The sequence below is a fragment of the Aptenodytes patagonicus genome, chromosome Z (assembly GCF_965638725.1).
Source record: "Aptenodytes patagonicus chromosome Z, bAptPat1.pri.cur, whole genome shotgun sequence".
NCBI lineage: Eukaryota > Metazoa > Chordata > Aves > Sphenisciformes > Spheniscidae > Aptenodytes > Aptenodytes patagonicus.
Window position 1 is genome coordinate 49,056,715 of NC_134982.1, and position 24,043 is coordinate 49,080,757.

At 35.6% G+C, this 24,043-nt stretch overlaps 1 protein-coding gene across 2 annotated transcripts in view; it reads right to left on the reverse strand.

Moving 5' to 3' along the window:
* The window catches only part of CNTNAP4 (contactin associated protein family member 4), a 247,180-nt gene that overhangs the window by 197,389 nt on the left and 25,748 nt on the right, over positions 1–24,043 (reverse strand). For both annotated transcript variants that reach the window (XM_076362422.1, XM_076362421.1), the window contains exon 2: positions 6,487–6,597. In XM_076362422.1, coding sequence (XP_076218537.1) covers positions 6,487–6,597 — 111 coding nt within the window. The remainder of the gene's footprint in view (positions 1–6,486; positions 6,598–24,043) is intronic.

The window sequence follows — 24,043 nt, forward strand, 5'->3', positions numbered from 1 at the left end:
CATTTATGTCCACTAACCTAACCTTAAATAATTAAATCAGGGTTTTATAAGATCTATTTTTCCATTAAAAATATTTGACTGATATTAGTGTTTGTTTTTTTTACTTAATTCTTGTTACTTGATTCTTCTATCTACTTTTCCGTTATTGCAAGCAGAGCTGATGTCAGAGTAACAACTTTACCAGTTAGCAGCAGTATTCATTGGCTGTGCTTGAGTATTGAATGTTTGCAAAGCTTCAGGAAACCAATACAATAATAATAATTAAAAGTTTGAAGAACATTTAACAAGTTATTCCTAGATGTTATCACTTTCCTTAGGTGCTAATGGACTGAAAAAACTTTTTTGTCATTATGTAGTTCAACCACATTATCTTTTTCCTTTACAGAGAGCTGAAACATAAGTTAGCTGTTTTACTCTCTGCTGTCACCATTTTTATTACATCTTCATTTAAACGCCATACTGTACTTTTTATTAAACTATAGTGTTCTCTCCTCAATCCCTTTAACTTTTCCTGTTAATTTTCTACATTTAGTAAACACAAAGCTATATGGTTAAAGAACTATTCCCCCTTTCAGTGCAACTTCCCACATTCCTGATAAACTTCCTGCTAATTTCTACCTTTTCTTTGCCAATTGAAACAGTGTAAGTTTATATACATATTTGTCTTACTTCTTTACTGATAAATGACAACAATTTGACTCCTAAGTAATCTGTGTAAAAACACTGTATTTTTTCCTGTCTAAATTGTGTTCAATTTTCCATAATTTTGTCATTTTAAAAACCAAGTATATTATTGTACTAGGACCAAAATCTGCTTGTCTAAATTGAATGTTAGAGGGTCACAATCACCTCTAAACACTAACTTTGCCTGAATAAATGATTTGGCTTTATTCAAAGTAGAGAATTATCTATATTAAAGGCAAACACATTTACAAAGATAAGACAATTTATTTTGAAACTGTAATGATGTGTTCATTGCTTCCATGAGATCACTGACAACACAGCAATCCAAGTCATATTCTCCTAATAACAGGTCTTTTTTCCAGTCTATATAGTTTGACAATTTTTTATGTGACTAAACCCATTTGTTTATAACCACGTATGTATGATGACTGGCTTTGTTCCACCCAAATAACACTTTCGTATATATACACCTACAAATATAGTCAGGTTTTCCCTTGAAAATTCACAGAAAAGAGTTAAATACAGATTCAGTACAGAAAAGGTATTCCTTGTTCCATAGTGAGTACTGAGTCTCTACTCTCACCAAAAAAAATAAAATATAAGTTAAGACTAATTTATTTAAGATTAATTTATTGAAGACTGAAGACATTTTTCATCTCACCTCATCTACACAATTCTATAGAATTATGTCTGAATGAGCAAAAAGGTACCTAACCAAACAGTCTCGTCATAAGTTATTAAACCAACAAAACATTTGAACGTGACAAATGAGTAAGACATTCAAATCTGTACCCTGTTGAGTACTGTGAACCTGAGGTACACAGAATGAGAAGGCAAAGAGCTAGCAATCTTCTAATTAGGCAACTTGCTTCTTTGTATCTACATGAGATGGAAAGATACCAGTTGTAAAGCTATGAGCATTTCAATGTGTTCACACACTACAGGGCAATGTGAAGAAAATTAGAAATCTAAAAAATGCATGCTAACATGGTACAAACAACTTCATAGCACATGAAAAGAACCAAATGGAAAAGGTTTTTAAATGTACATTTTTGGGAAGACCAATATACTGTTTGATGAGAACTCATGTGTTGGTTAAGATTTTAAGAGCATGTGTTACTTCAAATTAAGGCAAGTTCTTCCATAATATATACTTTAATATCACAACTTCATTCAAAACAGAAGTTCATGCTTATCAAATTTGTACACTAGGATAATGAAATAGATTGGGATATTCCTTCTTCACTATAGAATTTCTATCTATCAGTACATAGCAAATGTTCCAGTAAATCATGGAGATCCAAGAATGAAAATGCTTTTAGCAGTGCAAAGTATTCTTAAGATTTAATTTACATAATTATCAATTACATACATTGATATAAAATATAAAAAATAAATATATGAGGGGAACTGGATGCATTTGAATGGCTCTAAATAACCAGCATGGTTCTCATTGTCTGTATTAATCCTGAATTATTAAGATTAGATTGTGACTTAAGACACAATATTTCAGTGAGGTCTCCCAGGATTGCACCTTTGAATCAGTTTCTTTCTTGCTTCCTCGTGGGTAATAATTAAACAGAAGTCAGTGTCCATAGAAGCTCCTTCTTCCACAAGCCTGTATAGCAGCTCCAGCCACTGCATGCTCAGGTTGTCAGACAGCTTACCAATAGGTGGGAAGTTAGGCTTCATAACTTCTTTGAATTTAGACTACACTGTGGATCATGGATGGTTTACAAACACGAGACAAAGATGATTTGAAACAGTGTCCTGGTTTCAGCAGGGATAGAGTTAATTTCCTTCCTAGTAGCTGGTACAGTGCTGTGTTTTGGATTTAGGGTGAGAACAATGTTGATAACTCACCGATGTTTTAGTTGTTGCTAGGTAGTGTTTACACTAGTCAAGGACTTTTCAGCTTCCCATGCTCTACTGACTGAACAGGCTGGAGGTGCACAAGAAGCTGGGAGGGGGCACAGCCAGGACAGCTGACCGAAACTGGCCAAAGGGATATTCCATACCATGTGACGTCATGCTCAGTATATAAAGCTGGGGGAAGAAGAAGGAAGGGGGGGACGTTTGGAGTGATGGCGTTTGTCTTCCCAAGTAACCGTTACGCGTGATGGAGCCCTGCTTTCCTGGAGATGGCTGAACACCTGCCTGCCCATGGGAAGTAGTGAGTGAATTCCTTGTTTTGCTTTGCTTGCGTGTGTGGCTTTTGCTTTACCTATTAAACTGTCTTTATCTCAACCCACGAGTTTTCTCACTTTTACCCTTCCGATTCTCTCCCCCATCCCACCGGGGGGGAGTGAGCGAGCGGCTGCGTGGTGCTTAGTTGCCGGCTGAGGTTAAACCACGACAGTCCTTTTTGGCGCCCAACGTGGGGCTCGAAGGGTTCGAGATAATGACAGGTTTGATTGGAATGTGCTAGATCGAATTTATACCTGTTATAGCTGTTTAGCTATTAATTGGCAGGCTCCTGTGCTTGCCATGGGGCTTGCTTGCCTTACTGTATATTAGAGTCCAATGCTCGTTAGTGGCTGTTTTTTGCTTTCACTGCTTGCTGTACCGCTGTACTGCTTATCATCGTATTCTGCTGTGCCTGGGAACATTTTGATAACAGCAATGGCGATGTGCCTGGGCTGGCAGATGGCCAGGGCATCCCTGCTGTTTCTGTGCTGCTGTACTGGACAGGCTGGAACTCCAGTGTGAACTCGAGTCGAAGGGACTGTGACCTGTGGATGAGTCCATGCGGGAGCAGGACACCCCAAAGCGTCTGTGGCCGTGGATAAGCCCATGCCAGAGCAGGTACATCTCGAAGCGTCTGTGGCCGCGGTTACGTTTGTGCTACAGCAGGTTTACTTCTGAAGGGACTGTGGCTGCGAGTAAGGCCACGCTGGAGCAGGTATATCTCTGAAGACATTGTGGCCCATGGAGAAGGCCGTGCTGGAACAGGTGCATCTCAAAGTGACTGTGGATAAGTCTATGCCGCAGCAGGCGTACCCCTGGAGAGACTGTGGCTCATAGATAAGGCTCCACTTGGAGCAGGTACTACCCTAAAGGACTGCAGTCTGTGGATAAGTCCAAGCCAGAGCAGGGGCAAGGGGAGGAGTTTATTGCAATGTTAAACCCTATGGTTTGATCTGAAGGGACCAGGGGTGGAGATTGTAATGGAAACACCTTTAAATTGTTGTAACCCATGATTTGAGTTGCGTGTTATAGGAATTACTATAGCAGGAACCACCTGAACAAGTGGAGGACAAGCCTTACAAGAAGCAGTGCAAGTGCAGCAGTGACCTGACCTGAGCTGGCTTTGGTACCCAGTAACTCCACGCAACACACCACCTCTCCTGTCCTGAGTGACCACCATCACAGATGGAGCCCAAAGTCACGGACTAAATGAACTCAATGGATATTTCATGGACATTTCTGGACATTTTACAGACATTCCACAAGGGTGGTCCATAGACTAAGGGAATGATATCTGTGTGTTATATCAAAGGATGGAAAGCGGGGTGGGTGGTTAATGAGGTTGCACTGGAAAATATGGGACTTAAGCATGACGTAGATGGTATAGAATAAGGGGTGGATACTGTCCTGGTTTCAGCAGGGATAGAGTTAATTTCCTTCCTAGTAGCTGGTACAGTGCTGTGTTTTGGATTTAGGGTGAGAACAATGTTGATAACACACCCATGTTTTAGTTGTTGCTAGGTAGTGTTTACACTAGTCAAGGACTTTTCAGCTTCCCATGCTCTACTGACTGAACAGGCTGGAGGTGCACAAGAAGCTGGGAGGGGGCACAGCCAGGACAGCTGACCGAAACTGGCCAAAGGGATATTCCATACCATGTGACGTCATGCTCAGTATATAAAGCTGGGGGAAGAAGAAGGAAGGGGGGGACGTTTGGAGTGATGGCGTTTGTCTTCCCAAGTAACCGTTACGCGTGATGGAGCCCTGCTTTCCTGGAGATGGCTGAACACCTGCCTGCCCATGGGAAGTAGTGAATGAATTCCTTGTTTTGCTTTGCTTGCGTGTGTGGCTTTTGCTTTACCTATTAAACTGCCTTTATCTCAACCCATGAGTTTTCTCACTTTTACCCTTCCGATTCTCTCCCCCATCCCACCGGGGGGGAGTGAGCGAGCGGCTGCGTGGTGCTTAGTTGCCGGCTGAGGTTAAACCACGACAAACAGTAACATATGCTCTTGGATATCTAAACTGATTTCATTTCAACCCAGACTTTAGCTGTTTTTAAAGCCATAATTTTAAAACAGAGTGTTATTTTTAGGTATGTCAACAAGTGGGATTTTGTTTACCAATAACACCATATTGCTACATTTAATAAAATCCGTCCTAAAGGTATTTATTCCTCCTTAGCATTAGCACTGTTATGTTAAGACCAAGAACCTTGCTGCTATACTGGGGGAAAAAAACAGAAGAAAAAGTGCCTTAAGTATGTTATTGACAGGAATGACTGAGCTCCTGGATACTTGCCTAATGAGGCTGATGACTGAGATTTCTCGGTATTTCAAAGTTAATTTTTATCTTTTTAATGTTCAATGTACTTACATGTATTTTTTAACATGACTTTCGAATATAATTACTTATTACAAATAGGCCACAAACAGCACAAAGTCTAATGTGATATGTCTTGACAGTTTAAATTAATTTTTGTTTGACAGATTTTATATAATCTAACAGATACTGTCAAAAAGCTTCAGAATAGATGTCCTTCACACAGAAAGTGTAATGAGACTGTTGTCATTAGGAACAGAAAACATGTTTACAGTAATTAGAAGAAATTAATCATTTTTTATTCCTACAGTATCCTTGACACAAAATATAAGATTTGAGTTATCACTAAACTTCAGCTAAAATGGGTAATCTCCAGATCTTCTGACATATACCCAAGTGTTTAAACCTTTTAGCTACATGTCAGAAAAGACAAAAATAATGCTATCAAAGTTTAATTGCATTTAACAAAAGAAAATGTCCCATAATTGACCAAAAAGACTGAAAATGTATGTTCAATTACTATAGCAAAGAAAATTAGAAATTATACAGAGCTTTCAGAAGATTTATGTAGGTTATTATTTATGTTATACCTCTAACAGGCAAGTTTCCTTCACTTTAGTAAAAATTTGGACCATATGCCATTATGTAGTTTGCCACAGTGTCAGTGAATAAGCATAATAAAATAATAGGCTCAGTGAAGAAATAAAATTAGAATAAACAAGATTTAAAATTTCCAGGAAAAAGAGAAAACAGTTTCTCGAAAATATTTCCTGAATATCTGGTCCTGTCTTTCCAAATGGAATCTGCATTTGGCCTTATTTCCTTAGAGAATGACATACAGTGACATTCATATGTTTGTGCTTCTATTTGTCCTCTAAGAGAAAAGAGATTATTTATGTTATTATTGTCTTGTTAAGAAAAAAAATTAATTTAAATTTTGTTTTATGAATAGGCACAAGTATATGTCCAAAGCTGTCTACATTTGATGTTGGAAAATCACATGAAGATTTTGGTTTCAGTCAGGATGAATCCTGTACACTAAAATTAGTAAAATGTTCACAAGTGTCTTAACGTATAATTTTACCACGAAAAACTTAGTGTAGATGGCAAGGTGAATTCTTTGAGACTGTTTTACCTTCCCATTCTCTTTAAAACAACAAACATAACTCTCCCCAGGCCCAATAATCCAGAATATGTTTACTATGTATCATTTCAACATTATGCACAGGTACAAAAATGCTTAAAAAACCCTTGTAAAAAAATAACATCAATCAACCAATAAAATGCACTCACCCTCTCTTCGATTAAGCCTTGCAAATCCAGGGCTGTGACTGCTAGACAGCTCTGATGAACTGCTGAACGATGACTGAGGCAAAGCAGACACCAACTGATCATCACAATTATCTGCCAGTGAAAAATATCACATTCAGGTTGATACAACAAACACCACTTACTGGAACTGTAACCAAAGAAAACACTAGAAAAATATCTGAATCAACCTTGTATCTGAGAGCAGCGCATCTCTAAATATTTCCTGTTGCTGTATTATCTGTAAAAGTATCAGTACTGAGGCAGCACCTTTTTTTTCTTTACCTTTTTTTTTTACCTAATATTTCATGAGACTACCAGGGTGCAGTTTATTATGTTCTTCAAGTGGCTGTACTTGCTCACTTCTAACCTAACTTCTGAGATCATACTGATAAATGGTTCACAGCTCACTCGCTATCATTTACATGGATAGCAACTGACGCCTTCTAGTCCTGATTGTAGCATGAAGGTACAACCTCAGCACATGCTTTTTATTTTCTTTAGACCTGATGCCAGCACAGGTCTGTGCAATCACATTTAATGTGCAATCACATTAAATTCAGTTATTTCTTTAAAAAAAAAACCAAACCAAATGAAATAAAAGATAATATTATCCTTTTAAAGCACTGTAAGAATGACAAAATGGAAAACCTTTTGCTTTGCCAATGGTATGCGTGTTTGATAAAGACAGCACAAAATCATTATTGCACAGTTATTAGTATGCAAGTCCTAACATCATACAGAATGAAACCTGAGTGTTTCAGAAAAAGAAGACTTAACTGCGGTTCACAATCAATGGTGCATAAGCAAGCAAATGCTAATCAATACTTTGGATGTTAAATGCCTCTCCAGCTCAATTACTATACAGGGCATGTATTCATTCCCCATTTAAATTTGAAAAATATAAATTGAGAATCAATACCTGTTCTAGTTTTAGCTGGAAGAAGACTGACTCTAAAACACTAGAAGAAGTGTAAGCAAGTCTTTCCCTAGCTATACTGCACTGGCATCTGTTGTTTAGAAAATGAAAGGAAATGATGTAAACTATTAGTCTTTATGAAATGGTTCTTTTTAGGACAAACACATTCTCTGGATGCAACTGATAAGTGACAAGTCACAGGTGATTCCTTCTTCTTCTAACCCTTCTGTTTGTCTACCAGATTTCCACTATCAAAATCATGAATATTAAGTAATACAAAATCTTTTCAGTGATGAATCAGTGTTTCTGCTGAATAATTATGGCTGTTTCTAATTAGCAGCAAGACTTTTATATGAATGTCTCAAGGGGATTTTTTGATCTCCTTCATTTTTTTTTTTTTTAAAGTTGGTTCATTTGGTTCTTTAAGCAACACTCTTCCTAAAGAGAAGGCCTGATACTGACCATGACTGCTACAGTTCAAAGTTCTCTCAAATCCCATAAATAATGTTCAGTCACTACAAACAAGAAGATATATTAATTGCTCTTGATAAGCTCACATATACCATACTTCTACCAAATTCAGAGTACCTCCCTCACGTGAAAGAGGCAAATTAAATTATTATTTACTTTCATAAGTTTATTTCCTGCTTTAGCTTTCTATAACACAAAGTGCAAAATTTTTATAACTACTTTTTATTGTCTAACCACAAGCTCATTTTTCACTTCATTATCCACAGGTTAGATTTATAATGGTGAAAGAGGCTGTGCTACTTGGGACAAATTGTCCAAGTGGTAAGCACAGAAGAAGAAAAAAAAAGAAGGGAAACAAGATTTCATCTTATGAGCAAATGCATTGCACTGGTAAGTCTTAGAAAAGGATCTCACTAGTGAAAGGTTTCTTTACAGCACGGAAAATAAAAAGAACTTATTAGTCACAAGTTACATCAGAAAGAGAAGAGTATGATGCTGCTGTGTTTCACACAGAGAGCTACTTACGCTGCTAATGCAAGGGAGCACTTCAAGTGCCACTGATCCTTTTTCTACTGTTAAAGCCTACATTGTAAGCCTACATACCAAGATGAAAATTGAGAGAATAGAAAGGTATTTTCCCCAAATCTATGTACATGATGTAGAGTCACAGAATCATAGAATCACAGAATGGTTTGGGCTGGAAGGGACCTCTAAAGATCATCTAGTCCAACCCCCCCTGCAGTGAGCAAGAGACATCTTCAACTCGATCAGGTTGCTCAGAGCCCCGTCCAACCTGACCTTGAATGTTTCCAGGGATGGGGCGTCCACCACTTCTCTGGGCAACATGTTCCAGTGTTTCACCACCCTCAGAGTAAAAAATTTCTTCCTTACATCTAGTCTAAATCAACCCTTTTTTAGTTTAAAACCAGTACCCCTTGTCCTGTCACAACAGGCCCTGCTAAAAAGTTTGTCCCCATCTTTCTTGTAAGCCCCCTTTACGTATTGAAAGCCTGCAATAAAGTCTCCCCGAAGCCTTCTCTTCTCCAGGCTGAACAGCCTCAACTCTCTCAGCCTTTCCTCAGGAGAGGTGTTCAATCCCTCCGATCATTTTTGTGGCCCTCCTCTGGACCTGCTCCAACAGATCCATGTCTTTGCTGTGCTGAGGACTTCAGAGCTGGACGCAGTAGAACATTTCATCACTTTCATATGCCTCATATTTTCAACTTTGCTTTTCTGGTGAAGGGTGGCATGTCTTATGAAATGAATCACCAGGAATAAGACCATGTGATTAATACTTACAAGCATTAGCAGGTAAACAACAGCACATACACTATTTTTACAACACCCCAGGGTCTGTATAAGTCCTCACAACTTTTTAATTCAGAAGAAAAAAAAAAATCCACTGGATGGATGAGACAGCTGCCTTTGTATTATTTGCTTCTGCTGACTACACTTTCCACCTTTTTTCCTCCTAATGTACAAGTTAGAAAGGAATCAATGGTACTGCATAATTTTGCTTAGATGGTCTAATACACATATTTCTGTGAAACTCATATATTGCTTTGAGATATTCCCAGAAGAACTCATTGAGCACTTATATAGTATTTATCCTATAATAATTTATGTCAATCTCAATTTATAATAAAAAGGTACATAAACAGTTGAATATACACAAGATGTTATCAAAAATCCAACAGTGCAAGACTGTTTTTGCTTTTACACAATAATGATTAAAGAGAAATGAGCAATGTGTCACAAATAGATCTACTCTGAATAATTATACATTTATTTTACAACAGCTGCTATGCTTCAGTTCAGGAAAATAACTTCATATCAACTTATTTTTTATTGCTTAGCACATGTTGCTTAAAACATGTTCCTGTTGCAGCTTACAGTGTGCAATGTAACTCAAAATTTAGTAAGAATTCCAGAATTAAATCCAAAACACTTTGTAGAATTTGGCAGGAACCAGATGGTCAGTATCAACTTGTTTCTCAAATTTAATAAAAGCAAATGAAAACGTAATCTGTACAGCATGACAATTCTATATGGTTGCACCTACAGTGAAAGACATACTACACAATGAAACACTGTTTGAATTCAGTGTTTTCCCACATCCTACGGGTCAGCTCTTCATTTCTCTCGGACACCCTTCCTCTGTACAACAGAACAGATCTCACTGCTGAAGGTGATCTAGGGCTGTCTAGGGATATTTCACATAGTTCCTCCAGGCTAAATGAATATTTAAGTAGTCTATTCTAGTATGACTTTTAAAACAAAGAATTTTAGTTAAAAGCTATGCATCATACAGCTTTTATTGGATTTTTGTGATAAATCTTTTTTTCTTTTTTAAACAATAGCTAAGGATACCAAAAATGTAAACAAACCATAGGTTTCTGTAATATGCACAAAAATCTGGTATCAAATAAGGCTTTGTGAAGAAAAGAATACGTATTTAGTTGTGTGATGGTGATATAGAGACCTTTTGGTGAATAAAATCAAGCTCAGGTCTACAGAGTCATTGTACAGCAACTGTACAATGAGAAGAGTGGGGAATAATTGTGAAATGCTAGGGTTGGCTAATACAGTACACTGACATGAGCTATAATAGTTGCTATTTAAAAAACAATGTCTGAAATGAGTAGTATTCAATAGGACAGAATGGCATTACTCTGGGAATAAGAGGTGAAAAGCTGTAGTGCAACTGGTAAAAATAAAAAAGCAAGAATGTGCAAATGGGGGGAAGGATATATAAACAAAAATATATTACCTGTTTTATCACCAAATGTAAAAAGTTATTCAAGTTATATAAGGCATGCCTTTCCATATACCATAATTCCAGTGCAGATTTAATCAAATTTATAAAGCAACTGAGGCATTTTATAGGAATAAAACTGTAAGTGTTGCATGTACAAAGTATGCCTATCATTTCTCTTCCAGCTTCAAATACTATATCATTATGCAAATTCAGAGTAAACTAAGAAATTATTCATACAGTGGTAACATAATTTACATAGATCATCCCATATGATCTACAACACATGGAGTTCAAATAGGTTATCATGTAGTAAAGGAGTTATCACAGTTATTTTTATAACACTATGGTTGATCAAATAAATTTTGTGTCTTCGACCAAAGCAGCAGCTTGATAAAATAAAAATAAAAATAGTAATAAAAATAGTAGAATACTGGGACAACCTGAGATTTATTTCTTCAGCAGCCATAATTGTGTATTTTCATTTCCATGTAGTGAAAAAAACCACGTCATTTACAGGCACAAACCTTTTTTCTTTTGCAACATCAAGAATATATGGCATTGATTTTAGTTTGAATGTAACAGTCAGGCTGCTGTTTCTCATCTAAATTTTCAGCTTGGTCCATAACATAGACTTACAGATTTTCATGCATTTCAACTTTAGTGCAAATTTACTCTGAATAAGCAAATGTCAGATTCCAGTACTTAGTTACTAAATGTTGACATGCAATAAGGATTCTGTTCATAATTATCTAAAAAGTACATGTATTACATTGACATTCACTTTATTCAAAACATATCTTAATTCAATCTAAAATATCGCAACACAAGAACATACATAAATTAACATACTGCAATTTCACTTATTTAACTTTTTAATGAAATTAATTCCAGCTATTATATCACTTTTTTCCTTAAAATTTAGTTTACCTAAAACTTTCTCAGCAAACAAGAACTACCAATTTCTTAATAAACTATTGAACTTCTGGTAAAGCAGGACGTAAGTAGCAAAGAAGGAAAAAAGATCATAATGATTGACTTCCCTAAAAAACTATTAAGTTCTTCAGCTTTATCAAGGACTCAAAGAAAATACTGAGTGCCTAATGAGCAGCGTAATAAAAATTTTAATGTTAACAAAAAAAATCTGTTTCAGTAAGCCACATGAAAACAAAACAAAACAACAACAAAAACAAATCAAAGAAAGTTTAGAAATCTTTCCTCAATTAGGGACAACTAAACACTTAATCATCAGAAAAGTAGACTAGCTAGGGACAACTGGAAATGCAGTCTTAGTGGAACAGAACAGAAGAAATCATAACTCTGGGACTCTCTAAGAAGTTTATTAATGTTCATCTTTCCCATGCAGGTGAAGCTGCAATGCTTAGGAAGGATCAACTTTGCTGCATTAATACATTCAGATTTGAATAAATGAATATCTGTGATCAAAAACTTCATGAAAAGGAGTGAGACTCCTAAGAATAAGAGACATATCATATTGTATCAACTGGACTAGTACTTGCTAAAACCTCTAAAAAAGGTGCCACAAAAACTACCCTCCAAAAGGTATTTATTAAATCTGTAATTCAGTCGTGTGGACTTCAAAGCATTCCTGTTCCTATTACTGTGAAGACCAAATATCCTTGAGCCCATCTACTGTATTCAACAGAAGATATTTAATTTTCCCTAGGAGTGAGCACACGTCTCACTTTATTTAATAGAACCTTTAAATATGTTAATTGTGGTAATTTAGTCTTTGGTCCATGTGCAGGCTTGTAATTAGTTTCAAAAGATTCATTGAATTTAATGAGATTCATGCGACATAGATAAAAAGAGATGTGCCCCTCTCCTCCTTTTGCTGAGAGGTATTGACCATTATGCTGATCCCGATTATGGTGAACTTATCAATGAGGATAAGAATAATAGGGAGAAGTCAGGTTGATAGATCTACAGACAGTTAGATCAGATTAGTTTCAGGCCTTCTAGCTGCACAATATGCAATGTCACTTAATATGAAACCAGCCTCTGGTTGCTGCTGCTGCCATATGCTTGCCTTTGCATTTGTTTCCTGACAAAGGGATAAGCTATTTTTGTTCAGAGAGCCTAAGCGCTTGGGTCTACTGCTGCCTGTTTGTAGCTAAGAGTTTAAAAAAAACTAACTAAAAAAGTTGCACTGTTTCATGCATGCCTCTGTGAGCTCCTTGAAGCACTTCTTAGCCACTAGTGTCTCCCTTTTCCACTCTTCAGTTCATTTTGTGGAATATTTTTAGGCATTTCCACATACTCTATTTGAACTGCATATAGGAGCCATAGAAGCTCACAGTGCTTTTTTGCTTTGCTGAGGTTTTCTAGCCATTTTCAGCTGCTTACTACTTTGAAAAATGTTAAGCCTTAAGTTGAAATTTTATTGGTGATTGGCCCAGGCTGATTTGTTTGTTTGTTTGTTTGTTTAAACATGAGTTTTCCTCAATAAATTTCAGCTATTTCTTGGAAGGGGGTGGAGGGAGAAGGAGGGGAGCTGATTGCCCAAGATAAAAAAAGAAAAGTCTTTAGGCTTTTGTAACAGTTTCCCTGTGAATGTAAAGAATGATTTATCAAGGAAATAACCTTCATGGCAGGGCTGATTCTTTTCTTGAATTTGAAACAAAATCTTCCAGTTTTCTCATAAAACTGTTAGCCTTTGCAGACTGTGGTTCACACAAATTCAGCACAGAATTCTGACACTTAGCAGTCAGTTGTTCCTAATATACTATTCACATCAGGCATGTGTTGTTTACCTAAACAAAAAACATGCAAAGCTACATTTCCTTCCTTTCAAGGAGCCATCCACAGTTCACAGTTGCAGTTATTTCATGCCAAGGAGGGATCAAGAACAGGAAGTGAGTACAAAAAGCCAAATTTCCTCTGTGCTCACTGACCACCTTGTTGTTGTCCAGGGGCACAAAAGTCTTTTCATGACTGAACATAGTAAACTTAAAAGCCAGACCAGAAGGAGGAAGATAAAGACTGTAGTTAGATAGATCAATGATAAAGGACTGGAAGAGATAGAAAATTCTGTTTCCAAACACAGACATTTGCAAAGATTCACACCTTGCAATGAATCTTCAATAGCTGGCATGGTTCTTATAGCTGGGAATTATGCTTTCCTTAGGTTTGTATTTATTTATTTATTTTTACTTTTTATTTTTATCGGACTTCATGAACCACCTTTGTTCCATAGTTTAGGAAAAAGGAGCATGAAAATCACAGGGAAATCTTCTAATTAGTTGTAACAAAGTGAAGTAAAGGACTTCCTTGTTCTAAGTACCCAGATATCAGGCAAAAGTCAACAACTCTTGTCTTAATTGACATTAAAGACATATTGATAATAACCGAGTTAACTCACTCCTGATTCTCTTGGTCTTTTCTAGAAACCTTCAGTCTATGATCCAATGCACGTGAAGTCCTGTCACTAGAACTTAACTCCTAATTCCTAGTGCCCTTTGAAACCAAAAAAGTCCTTATATTAAGTTCAATGAGTATTACATCAAGTCTGTATTTTTTTATAGATTCCAATTACATTTTATGTGTGTGAATTCAATGGTGAAAGAGTATATGATTCAATAAAACATGAGAGTAAGACAAATTAGAACTAAGAGGTGATGGGAGACATGGGTCATTTTCTGCTAGGCTCGTCTTATTCACTTTAAAGACATATAGCAAAATTTATTAATTAACCAAATATGCTGTAGTAATGCTTTTAGATCAGTTTGCTCAAGGTGTACCCTAGAGCAAATCAAGAAAGTAGAAGGGCATACCTTCTACTAGATAGGCAAGTATCTTGTTTGTTTTGACTTGAAGGCATATTTCTTATCAAACGAGTCAAAACTGGCAAGATTAAGTAGAACACATTCTAAAACATAAGCAGAATCTGAAATTTGTGGGATCTTATGGGCCCTTGATTAGTTATATAAACTCAAACTAATATTGTTTACTTAATAATTCTACTATCAAAAGATCTTTTTTTGTGTTTTTTATTGCCATTGAGTTTTGGTGGGGATCTTAGCAACACAGAATACAGATTGAAAAAAAAATTTAATATTAAAAGGTAGTAATATATTAAATGTTAATAAGAATGATCTTATGAGTAAAAAATTTAATTCAGTAGGTACAATGGGTTAGTTCTGTGAAAAGCAGTGAAAGACTAATGGAATTTTTAATGTAAGCTGAAAGTATCTTAAGCATGTATGGTAGGGAAATGGCAAGATTTTTAGAGAGAACAAAAGAGAATTTATATGTAATAAGGGAACTAAAAAAAGTTACTTACAATTTAGAATTAAAATATTTCATACTGATCAAGAACAGATAACTTTTAATATCAGCATTCATTTTTTCCCATGTAGGTGTGCAATATCTGAAAACTAATTTTGTAACAGCATGAAATGTGTGTTCTCATGAAATATGTCCTACACTTTCTGATTGGATTATTAAATTTTCTCTGTCTTTGTGCTATCTCATATTTTTTTACAAAAATTGGAATGTTTCTTTTTTTTTTTTTTTTTTTTTTTCCAGCTGGGATACCATAAACCGAGTTTGGTAAAATTTTTCTTGAGATCAATTTTCTTTCTCTTAAACTAGCAGTTGCAGGCAGAATTCACAAAGAAGGGGGAAGGGACTGTTTGTTTGTTTGTTTGTTTGTTCCAATGAGAGTTTTAATTTTATTAAAGCAAACTTTGCTTAAAGGTAGAGGTTTTCCATTGGCTTACATTTCACCAAAGAAACAAACTTCCAGTACTTAAAGTTAGAAAAGAACACTTTCTTTTTATTCGAGGCAAAATTGATACCAAAGTGTTTCAGAGAGAAATAAGCAATAAAATTCAGTGCCTAAAAAAAAAAAAAATAAAAAACTAAATCCAGGACTCTGGCAATGAAATTAACAGAAGGAAAGTCATATTCAAGTAAATTCCATCAACTGTCACTGAGACAGCCATCTTTATAATCACATTACACAAAGCAACCTTAAACAAACTACAAACGAAGGTTCTTCATGTTTGGAAAGATACTACCCACTCTAACAATAATATAAATAAAAAGAGAAACTCACAATTTCTTTTTTTTTAAGATTTTTTTTTTTAACTAAGGCTTTTTCAGATCAAAGGAAATTACATTTTTAAGATTCATCTTAGAACCAAAACTTTATGAACTGTCTTTTCCTGGATATTAATCACTTTACACAGACTTTCTAAGGGGACCTTTGCAAATGGATAGCATTTGTCTGCAGGATTCTGCCCACAGACTAAACACTGCAACACTGAATTGCCTCGACTTCACTTCCTGCTCCAGTCCTATAGCTATGCTCTGCCACTGATTGCCAGCCAACTTTTTACTGCAACAAACATGACATATATAATTGTATATTTATATATAATATTATATATTTAATAAAACTAAATTAACAAGCCACTCACTGGAAACATGTTAGTAATGCTCTTTCTTATCTGTAGATCTGGTTATATTTTAAGAGATAACACGCTTGCAGGACAAAACTCTACTTATGTTAAACAGGGTGGGGGGAAGGAGAGGGAATGGTGTTTAGGGGAAAATGATTATAAGTAAGAATGCCTAAGCTGTAAAAGTCTCATGATTTTCCTACTTTTATCAATATTTACTTTTGTATTACTATCACTATATTGGCATAGCAAAATACTTCCTTGCAAGAGAAGTGTAAGAGTTCATAAGTAACTTCCTGTACACAAGCCCCAGAAACACAATTATTGATTAGGAGACCAATGCAGCTGGGTCATTCTGCATCACACTGGATTAGAGACAATCATTGTCAGGCATTGCATCTCAGCTAAAGTAAGATAATTTTTAAAGTATCTCTGACAATATGACTTGCAGTTGTTTAATGAGACTTTAACAGCTCTGGTTATCTTTTCAAATACAAAGCACTTGCCTTCCATTCCCAAAGCTGAGGCTTCACAGGAAGGAACAATAACATCAAAACCCTTCTGTCAGGTATCACAGAGATATAATTTAGGAGCAATTCATTTGGATGAAAGATAAAAACCAAGAGGGAAGCTCCACAGAGAAGCAATACTAGGCACGGAACTAGTGACTTCCGTTGATGCTTTGGTCAAAGACAGGAGAGGAACTAGTTAGTTAGTACTCTGGCCCCTGACCATCACACACACAGAGAGTCTAATTGTATTTTACAATGTTGTAAATTCACCTTTTTCTTCATAATTTTATAAATTTTTATACAATTATAAATTTAAATATCATTATTGCTAGGAAATAACACCTTTTTCACAGAAAATATTTCAAAGATAAAATCTTAAGTCTAGCTTCAGTTGTAAGCCTTTGCATCTTGTTATATTGTCTCCATATGAAGGAAAAATCTCCTGTCTTCACTATCAGTTATATTATTTCAAGTGCAAGTTTATACAGATGGTGATCAAGTCACCTCTCCAATTCTTTAGTAAGACAAATTCCTTTAGTCTTATTCTGTGACTCGTTTTCCAGCCCCTGCATCACTTTGCAGGCTTACTTTGAGCAGTAAACATTTGCATATCTTTCTTGAAGGGAAGCTACTGGCACAGAAATTGGTAGCAGAGGTCAGTGCTGTGCCCTGAAAGCAAACTGATTCCCAATTCTACTCGTTATTTCCTTTGTTCAATTACTCTCATATACTGTATTTGTCAAACCTTTGCCTATGGCATTACACAGGTGTCATTTTGAAGAAGTTTTCCATAATGACTGCTTAAGCATTTCTTAGGTCAGTACTTCTTGGGGTACTTTCGCATTTAATGGACATAACCTGATTTGGTAGATCCCAAATGTACACCCATACTACCCAATGTACATTTATCTCAATAAGAAACATGGTGTTTTGTATTGTGAATATGTAAATAGACAATTCAGATCATCCTCTAGTGACTAGCTACCTCTTTTTTTTTTTTTTAATTATTTACATGATCTGTAATTATTATGTCATTTTTATTCTAGTATATGTCATTGACAAAATAGGACTGGGCAAAGTACCTGTCTCCGACACATCCTTCTAACCAAAGTTCAATCTATTGATATCACCTTATTTACAGCCACATACTTTGAGATTGGCATTGAGCCAGTTTTTAATGCAATTTAAGATGTCCTACATCACTGACATATAATGCAATTCTTTTAATGAGTCTTACACAGCAGTATGTCACATGATTGAGTTATGCAAGTATATAAGTGCTTTTATCATAGATTTCTAATTAATGTCATTTACTCCTTCAGATTAGTTGTGAAAGTTTTAAGTTCAATTGATCTGAATACTAAAGACCACCCTGAAGTCCTGTACAAGACCCAAACCCATTTACTATTACTCTAGTTTGTCTTTATACATCATATCCAAATCTTTATGAATACATGCTTCTGCCATTAAAAATTATCACTATCACTTCATTAAAGTCCAAATACTACTCCTTTTCACTGACAAGTTTGTTATTCACCTTATAATTTGCGAATGCCAAAAATGAATAAACTGGTATTATGAGCTTTTTAGAATGCATGGACATGCATGGACCGCAAGCAGTGATTTTTTTTTTTTTTTTTTTTTTTTTAATAATTGGGATCTACTGAGATCTGATATCATCATGCATATTAAACAATGTAATAGACTGTCGATTTCACTGGCATGAATGATGAAATCTGACCTCATTAAGCAGATGCAATGAAAATGTAAAAAAAAAAAGTTTAGGAAGATCAACTACAAAAGCCTGTTACTTATAGAAATACATGGATCTTTGTATTTCAAAGGAATGCCTGTGCAGGCTTACTAATTTTCTGAAAATGAAAAATGCTCTGAGCATGGGAAATTTTAAATAGAGACAATATTTTCATGTAACTTTGCTATTTATCTATAATAAATTATATATGGATACAACTAAAATAAAAAAAAAATGTACAAGTACTTACAGCAGAAATGTTACACACTCCTTACAAATCTTGAAGCTTAGGCTTGCATACCTCATTGCATGTCACTGCATGCTACAGCGCCTTCTCAAGTATTATGTTTTGCTGGAACATACTTCTCTTTCCTTTTTGGTGTCATTTTTCCATCTGCCCCTTCAGCTGGAGTGGAGTCACACACTATTACCTTTTGCATGCTTTGGAAGAAGTATTTTGGAAGCTAACATACCTGTAAAGAGTGTTCCAAACTAAACCCATAGATAAAGAATGTCTTGTTCTTATCCAGGTATGTTAAAACACATTAAATTAACTTTCAATTAAGGCAGAACAGAAAAAAAAAAAAAAAGTAACATTTCTTTCTATGAAAAAGTGAGAGCCCACACAGTCAGACAACTAACACTAAGCAGAAAGATTTCTCTTTGTCTTTCACTTTTTTACTCAACTACCTTGCTGTTCAGTCCTTATAAAGCATAGTTACTGTTTCAGACCTTGTATATAATTTCAAGGCTTGCCTATTTGGGACTGCTTGTCACAGAAAACACCAGCTGGAGAGAGCTCCTCTGTCAGTGAACGGGCTGTGGTGCTCCTCTTTGAGTGCTTCATTAGCTCTTACAGGCAAACTCATCTTCAAAGTCTCCTAGGGATCCAGAAAGACTTAATTTTTCCTCCCACGTTGCCTTCTATTCCCTCCTTTAGCTGACCACTCTTCATAACTAAAAGAATCCTTGTTCCAATTCCTTGAGTATCCAGATGTCTCTTTGCTAGGCTGGCTGCCATCTCTACTAGCTAGTAAACACCTCCTTGGTCCAAAGAGATAAAACCCCCTCCAATCTCTTAGTAACACACTGGAGTGTGCTACCACAAATGTTTTTTGCACTGGATGGGTTATTTAGTGTTTATCAGTTCACTATGGAACATAAAAACACTTAACTGTGATTATCCGCTTAATCTGTTCGGGGTATGAGTGAATTTGAAGTGACCTACACTATCCTACATCCTAAGCACAGTGCAAAGTATCCTGCAGGTTTTGGCTATCCAGTAAATACAGATGATTGAGTGTTCTCTGATGAGTTTAAATATGTGCACCCCATTGGAGTCAGTGATGTCTTTTCCATGTTTTCCAAGAGAAAATATTCTACAACAATATGACTAATGATAAAATACCATGGTGAATTCCACAAATAAAAAGCCTCACAATGTGGGCTTCACAGGGACAAAACGTAGCAATTTCAGCTGTGCACGGAGATCCAGCATGGATAAATCTGCTTCTACACACGGGTTTATCCGTGTATCATTTAATTCCCTATCAACAGTTTAAGTGCTGGATAGCACTCTACATAGGAACAAATTTCTCTAGGAGTTATTCAGGATGAGTTTCTCTTAAATTAAAATACATTTTTCACACATACCTCAACAATTAGTTACTCCCTAAGATAAAACAAATCAGTATTTTGTGTGAAGCCCAATAGGCATTGATAAAATCCAAAAACAGTAAAGAGTAGAAGGCGTAGGAAAATTACCAGCTGGCAAATTCCCACCCCTGGTTCAGAGCACAACTGTGTCCCAGGAAGAAGGCCAAAGGAAGGTATGTTCCTTTCCATAATCCACTAGGTTTATAAATTCACTCAAACCAGGTCACTGCTAAGCAGTGAAAGTTTCACTGCATGCTATATTTCTTTGGGATATTTCTCTGAAAACACCCCCAAATAATTTTCTCCGTTAAACTGAAATTCAGCACAGATCTAACTGAATAACCAGATACTACTACTACTAGTACTACTACTACTACTACTACTACTACTACTACTACTAATCTGAATGAAACATGGAGACAAAATTATTTGTAAGACATTTGGATAAATCTTCATATATCAATCATAACTCCAAAATCTCTTACAAAACTGGTGGCATTATTTCTCAGAATAAAACACAGTAGAGGAAACTATGCCACACAGGGAAGTAAAACAGTGGACTGTAGCCCATTTTAAGTTATGATACCTTAGCATTATGACTTCAACAGCAATTTGGATAATAATTTCCTTCCAATAAGGACTTCCTTTTTTTGCACAAGTTCAGCTGAAGCTGCCTGTGTGTCTGGCACCGCATTCAAACTGTAGACTAAGAAGCACAGTGGCACCATGCTTTGCTAAGTCAGTCTAGCCCAGAGGACGGACTTTAACCACTTCTTTACACTAAATCTCTCTTTCCATTGCTCTAACACAGTAAGTGGCATTGAATAAGGAAGCTCCCCAATGCATGTCCAAAACACTGAATTACTTCTTGCATCAGTGCACATAGATTTAAATGGTGAAGCATCTCAAAATAATATTCTACAAATTTGTTCTATGGTGTGTAGGCATACATTGAATTTAGTAGTTATTTTATGATAATGTACAATAGGGCACGGAGTGAAAGGAAAAAAATATAAGAAGAGTGTTATACAGTGTTAATTTTACATTTTTCTAAGTAAGTTACTTGTAGAAAGTAGGGAAATAGTTTACTCTTCTTTTTCTTTTCTTTTTTTCCCAATAACCACTTTTAATATTAAATTATAAAGCAAACCTTTCAGATATTTTTTTGAAAGCTTATTCCCAACTGACCTTACTAAAGCAACTTAAAGTATTTCAACTGATGGAATGTTTTCTTTGAAAGAACAAATCTATAATGCACAAAACATGCCTTTTTTTTCTTTTAACTACATTGTTAAGTTATGTAGTGAATGAATAGCACAGAGATGTCATATTGAATAGAATCAGATTTCAGGACTTTGTTTTGAACATTTTATTCATCCTTTTTTGACATGACTTGAAGAAAGTATCTAGGACCCTAGATATCAAAATTCTTTGTCTCAGGAAGGGATGAGCACAGCATTCTGACTACAATAAAGCTTTATTGTTCAAATTCAAATAGAAGCCACACAATGCCACACAGAGAAGAAAAAACAGTGGACCATAGCCCATTTTAAATTATGGTGTCTTTGCATTATGACTTCAATAGTGATTTGGGTAAGAATTACCCTACAATAAGGACTTCCATTTTTTTGTACAAATTCAGTGGAAGCTGCCTGTGTGCCTGGCACCGCATTCAAACTGTAGCCTAAGAAGGACAGTGGCATCATGCTATTCCAAGTCAGTCTAGTCACCACTAAATTTAGGAAAATTGAAATGAAACCAGTAAAATTCCATGTGATCCTATTCTGACCATTTTACCTGATTTAACATGAAAAGCTACATCTCAGCCACTAATTTTCCGTAAGTATGTTATTTACTGCTTTTTCTTGGTCACAATATGGCATTGGCAGATTTATATTCCCTGGAACCTATAATTTTCAACTAAGTTAATTCTCATCCAATCTTTTTACAACAATTAAATAACCAGAAACAGCTGCCTCAGGTAGTAAAGTTACATAGTTACATCCGTGCTGATTAAAGATAAGAGGAATAATCCAATAGCATTGCTAATTTTTGTTATTTTACTGTGCCTGCAAAGACTTTTGCTGCCAAAAATCATGTTGGCTTCCCTTTAACGTTCATACCAAGAACACAGGGCTAGAACTGACATGATTTAGGACCCTGTATAACAGCTCAAAGTCATGCAGATCCCCCTAAGCAGGATGAATCTTCAGGTCACCAAATCACCATCTTCCTGACTGCTTTCAATTATGAAAGCAAGAGCAGTTATCTGATCTAAAGCATTACAGTGTTTCCTGTTTTCCCCCAGTAGAGATGATAAGCGGGAGAAAAAAATAAAAGTCATTATGACTGCATTGACTTCTGTTACGAGTAAATCAGATCTTTGTTTCAACCATTACTTGGCCTTCTGCAGCCATATCTCTGAATGTATTTTCCATATGAAAGGTCCTGCAGTCACTTAATGTACTGCTAGTTTATTCCCAACATGAATATATTTAATTTTTTTTTTTTAAAAGCACTCAAGATCACAACTAAAATAAGAAAAGTCCTTTCATTTCAGAAAATTAAGGTGAGATCTTGTAGTGCTCAAAGTTAGTAAGTATTCACAGGTAATTACGTTAACATACAAAACTAAAGAATTTTGGATACATTAAGTACAACTATATGGGGGAAGATTGACTTTATTGCTTAGTTAGTAATTTTTCTTCCCTAAGATTACACTTCAAAACCAATTCTGTGATCAGTACAGTACTTTCAAAACATATGAGCACTTTCATTTAAATATCAAAACATAATATGTGCTGATAAAATCCCTCTGAAGGAGGCAACATTATTTCTCCAAGTAATTATAGCTGTTTCTTAGCTGAATAGTAAGCTTGGCTCATCTTAGTATGTTTAAGGAAATATGGGACATATCACAGTTGCTTATGATTTATACATGATGCAGTTTACCACAGGGTAAGTAGATACAACAAGTCCCATATTAACTATATAAAATGTCTAGTAGAAAGCCAAGTGATAATGGAGATACTCAGCTAGCTACAAAACCCATTTTCACTTCTAGCTATTGATTTTGGTTTAAATAATTCTGAAAATTCTTAGGGGTTTTTTTTAATTCTATTTCTATGTGAACACTGCAAACAATTTCCCCTTCTCAGAAAGTTCAAAATGTAAATTATTTTGTTACAAACATCTTCTATAGTTACTCAACGGGAAGAAAAAACCATGCTTGATTTTGAGGAATTTCACAGTTTTCAGATGCAAAACAAATTTGATGCTGGCACATGGCTTATCTTATCTAGACTTCCTATGTTGCATTACACTTTAATATAGATTTGAGACCTCTTTTTGTTTCCTCAGTATGGAAGAAGGTTGCATTTCAAAAGAAAATAAGGTCCTGGCAGTTCTAAGAGGTTGCATAGACTGTAAGATATCAAACATTTGAATAAAGAGGGATTATAAACCTTCATGTGAAACTACCCAAAGCTGAAGCACTACTGTAAGAATAAATAATAAAATTTACTGAAAAACCGAAAAAATCTAAGGGTGACAGTGGTAAGAAGACAATGAAAGCAGACTTTTATCATTTTTTAAATGAACTGAAAGAAATGATTTCATCTATCAATTAATTAGATCCACAGTAAGATACTCTGGAAGAAAGATAATTCTGTAATTAATGCCAACAAAAAAAAAATATCTAGCATGTAGGAAAACCATCATTTCAGATCTTTTTTGCATTAAAATGTGGGTAAAGCTGAGATAAAAATGAAGTCACAAGGTAAAAATTCAGTCCAGTAGATGGTGGAGAAATCCTAGAAGAGTAGGATTTGTCAAATAAAGTAGTATCTGTCACCAAAGTAGTCATCTGTCACCAACCTGGTGTCTTCAGGAAATGCAAAAAATACAGTTAACTGATGCTGAAAAATCTATTCACTGGGTTGTCTCCCTCTCAGTCCCTGCCTCAGTCCTTTACTCATACCTCATTTTTCAACAACATGCAAATTGACATGTCACTTTAAAATGTTTTCTATGGTTAGTTTTAATCTGTAT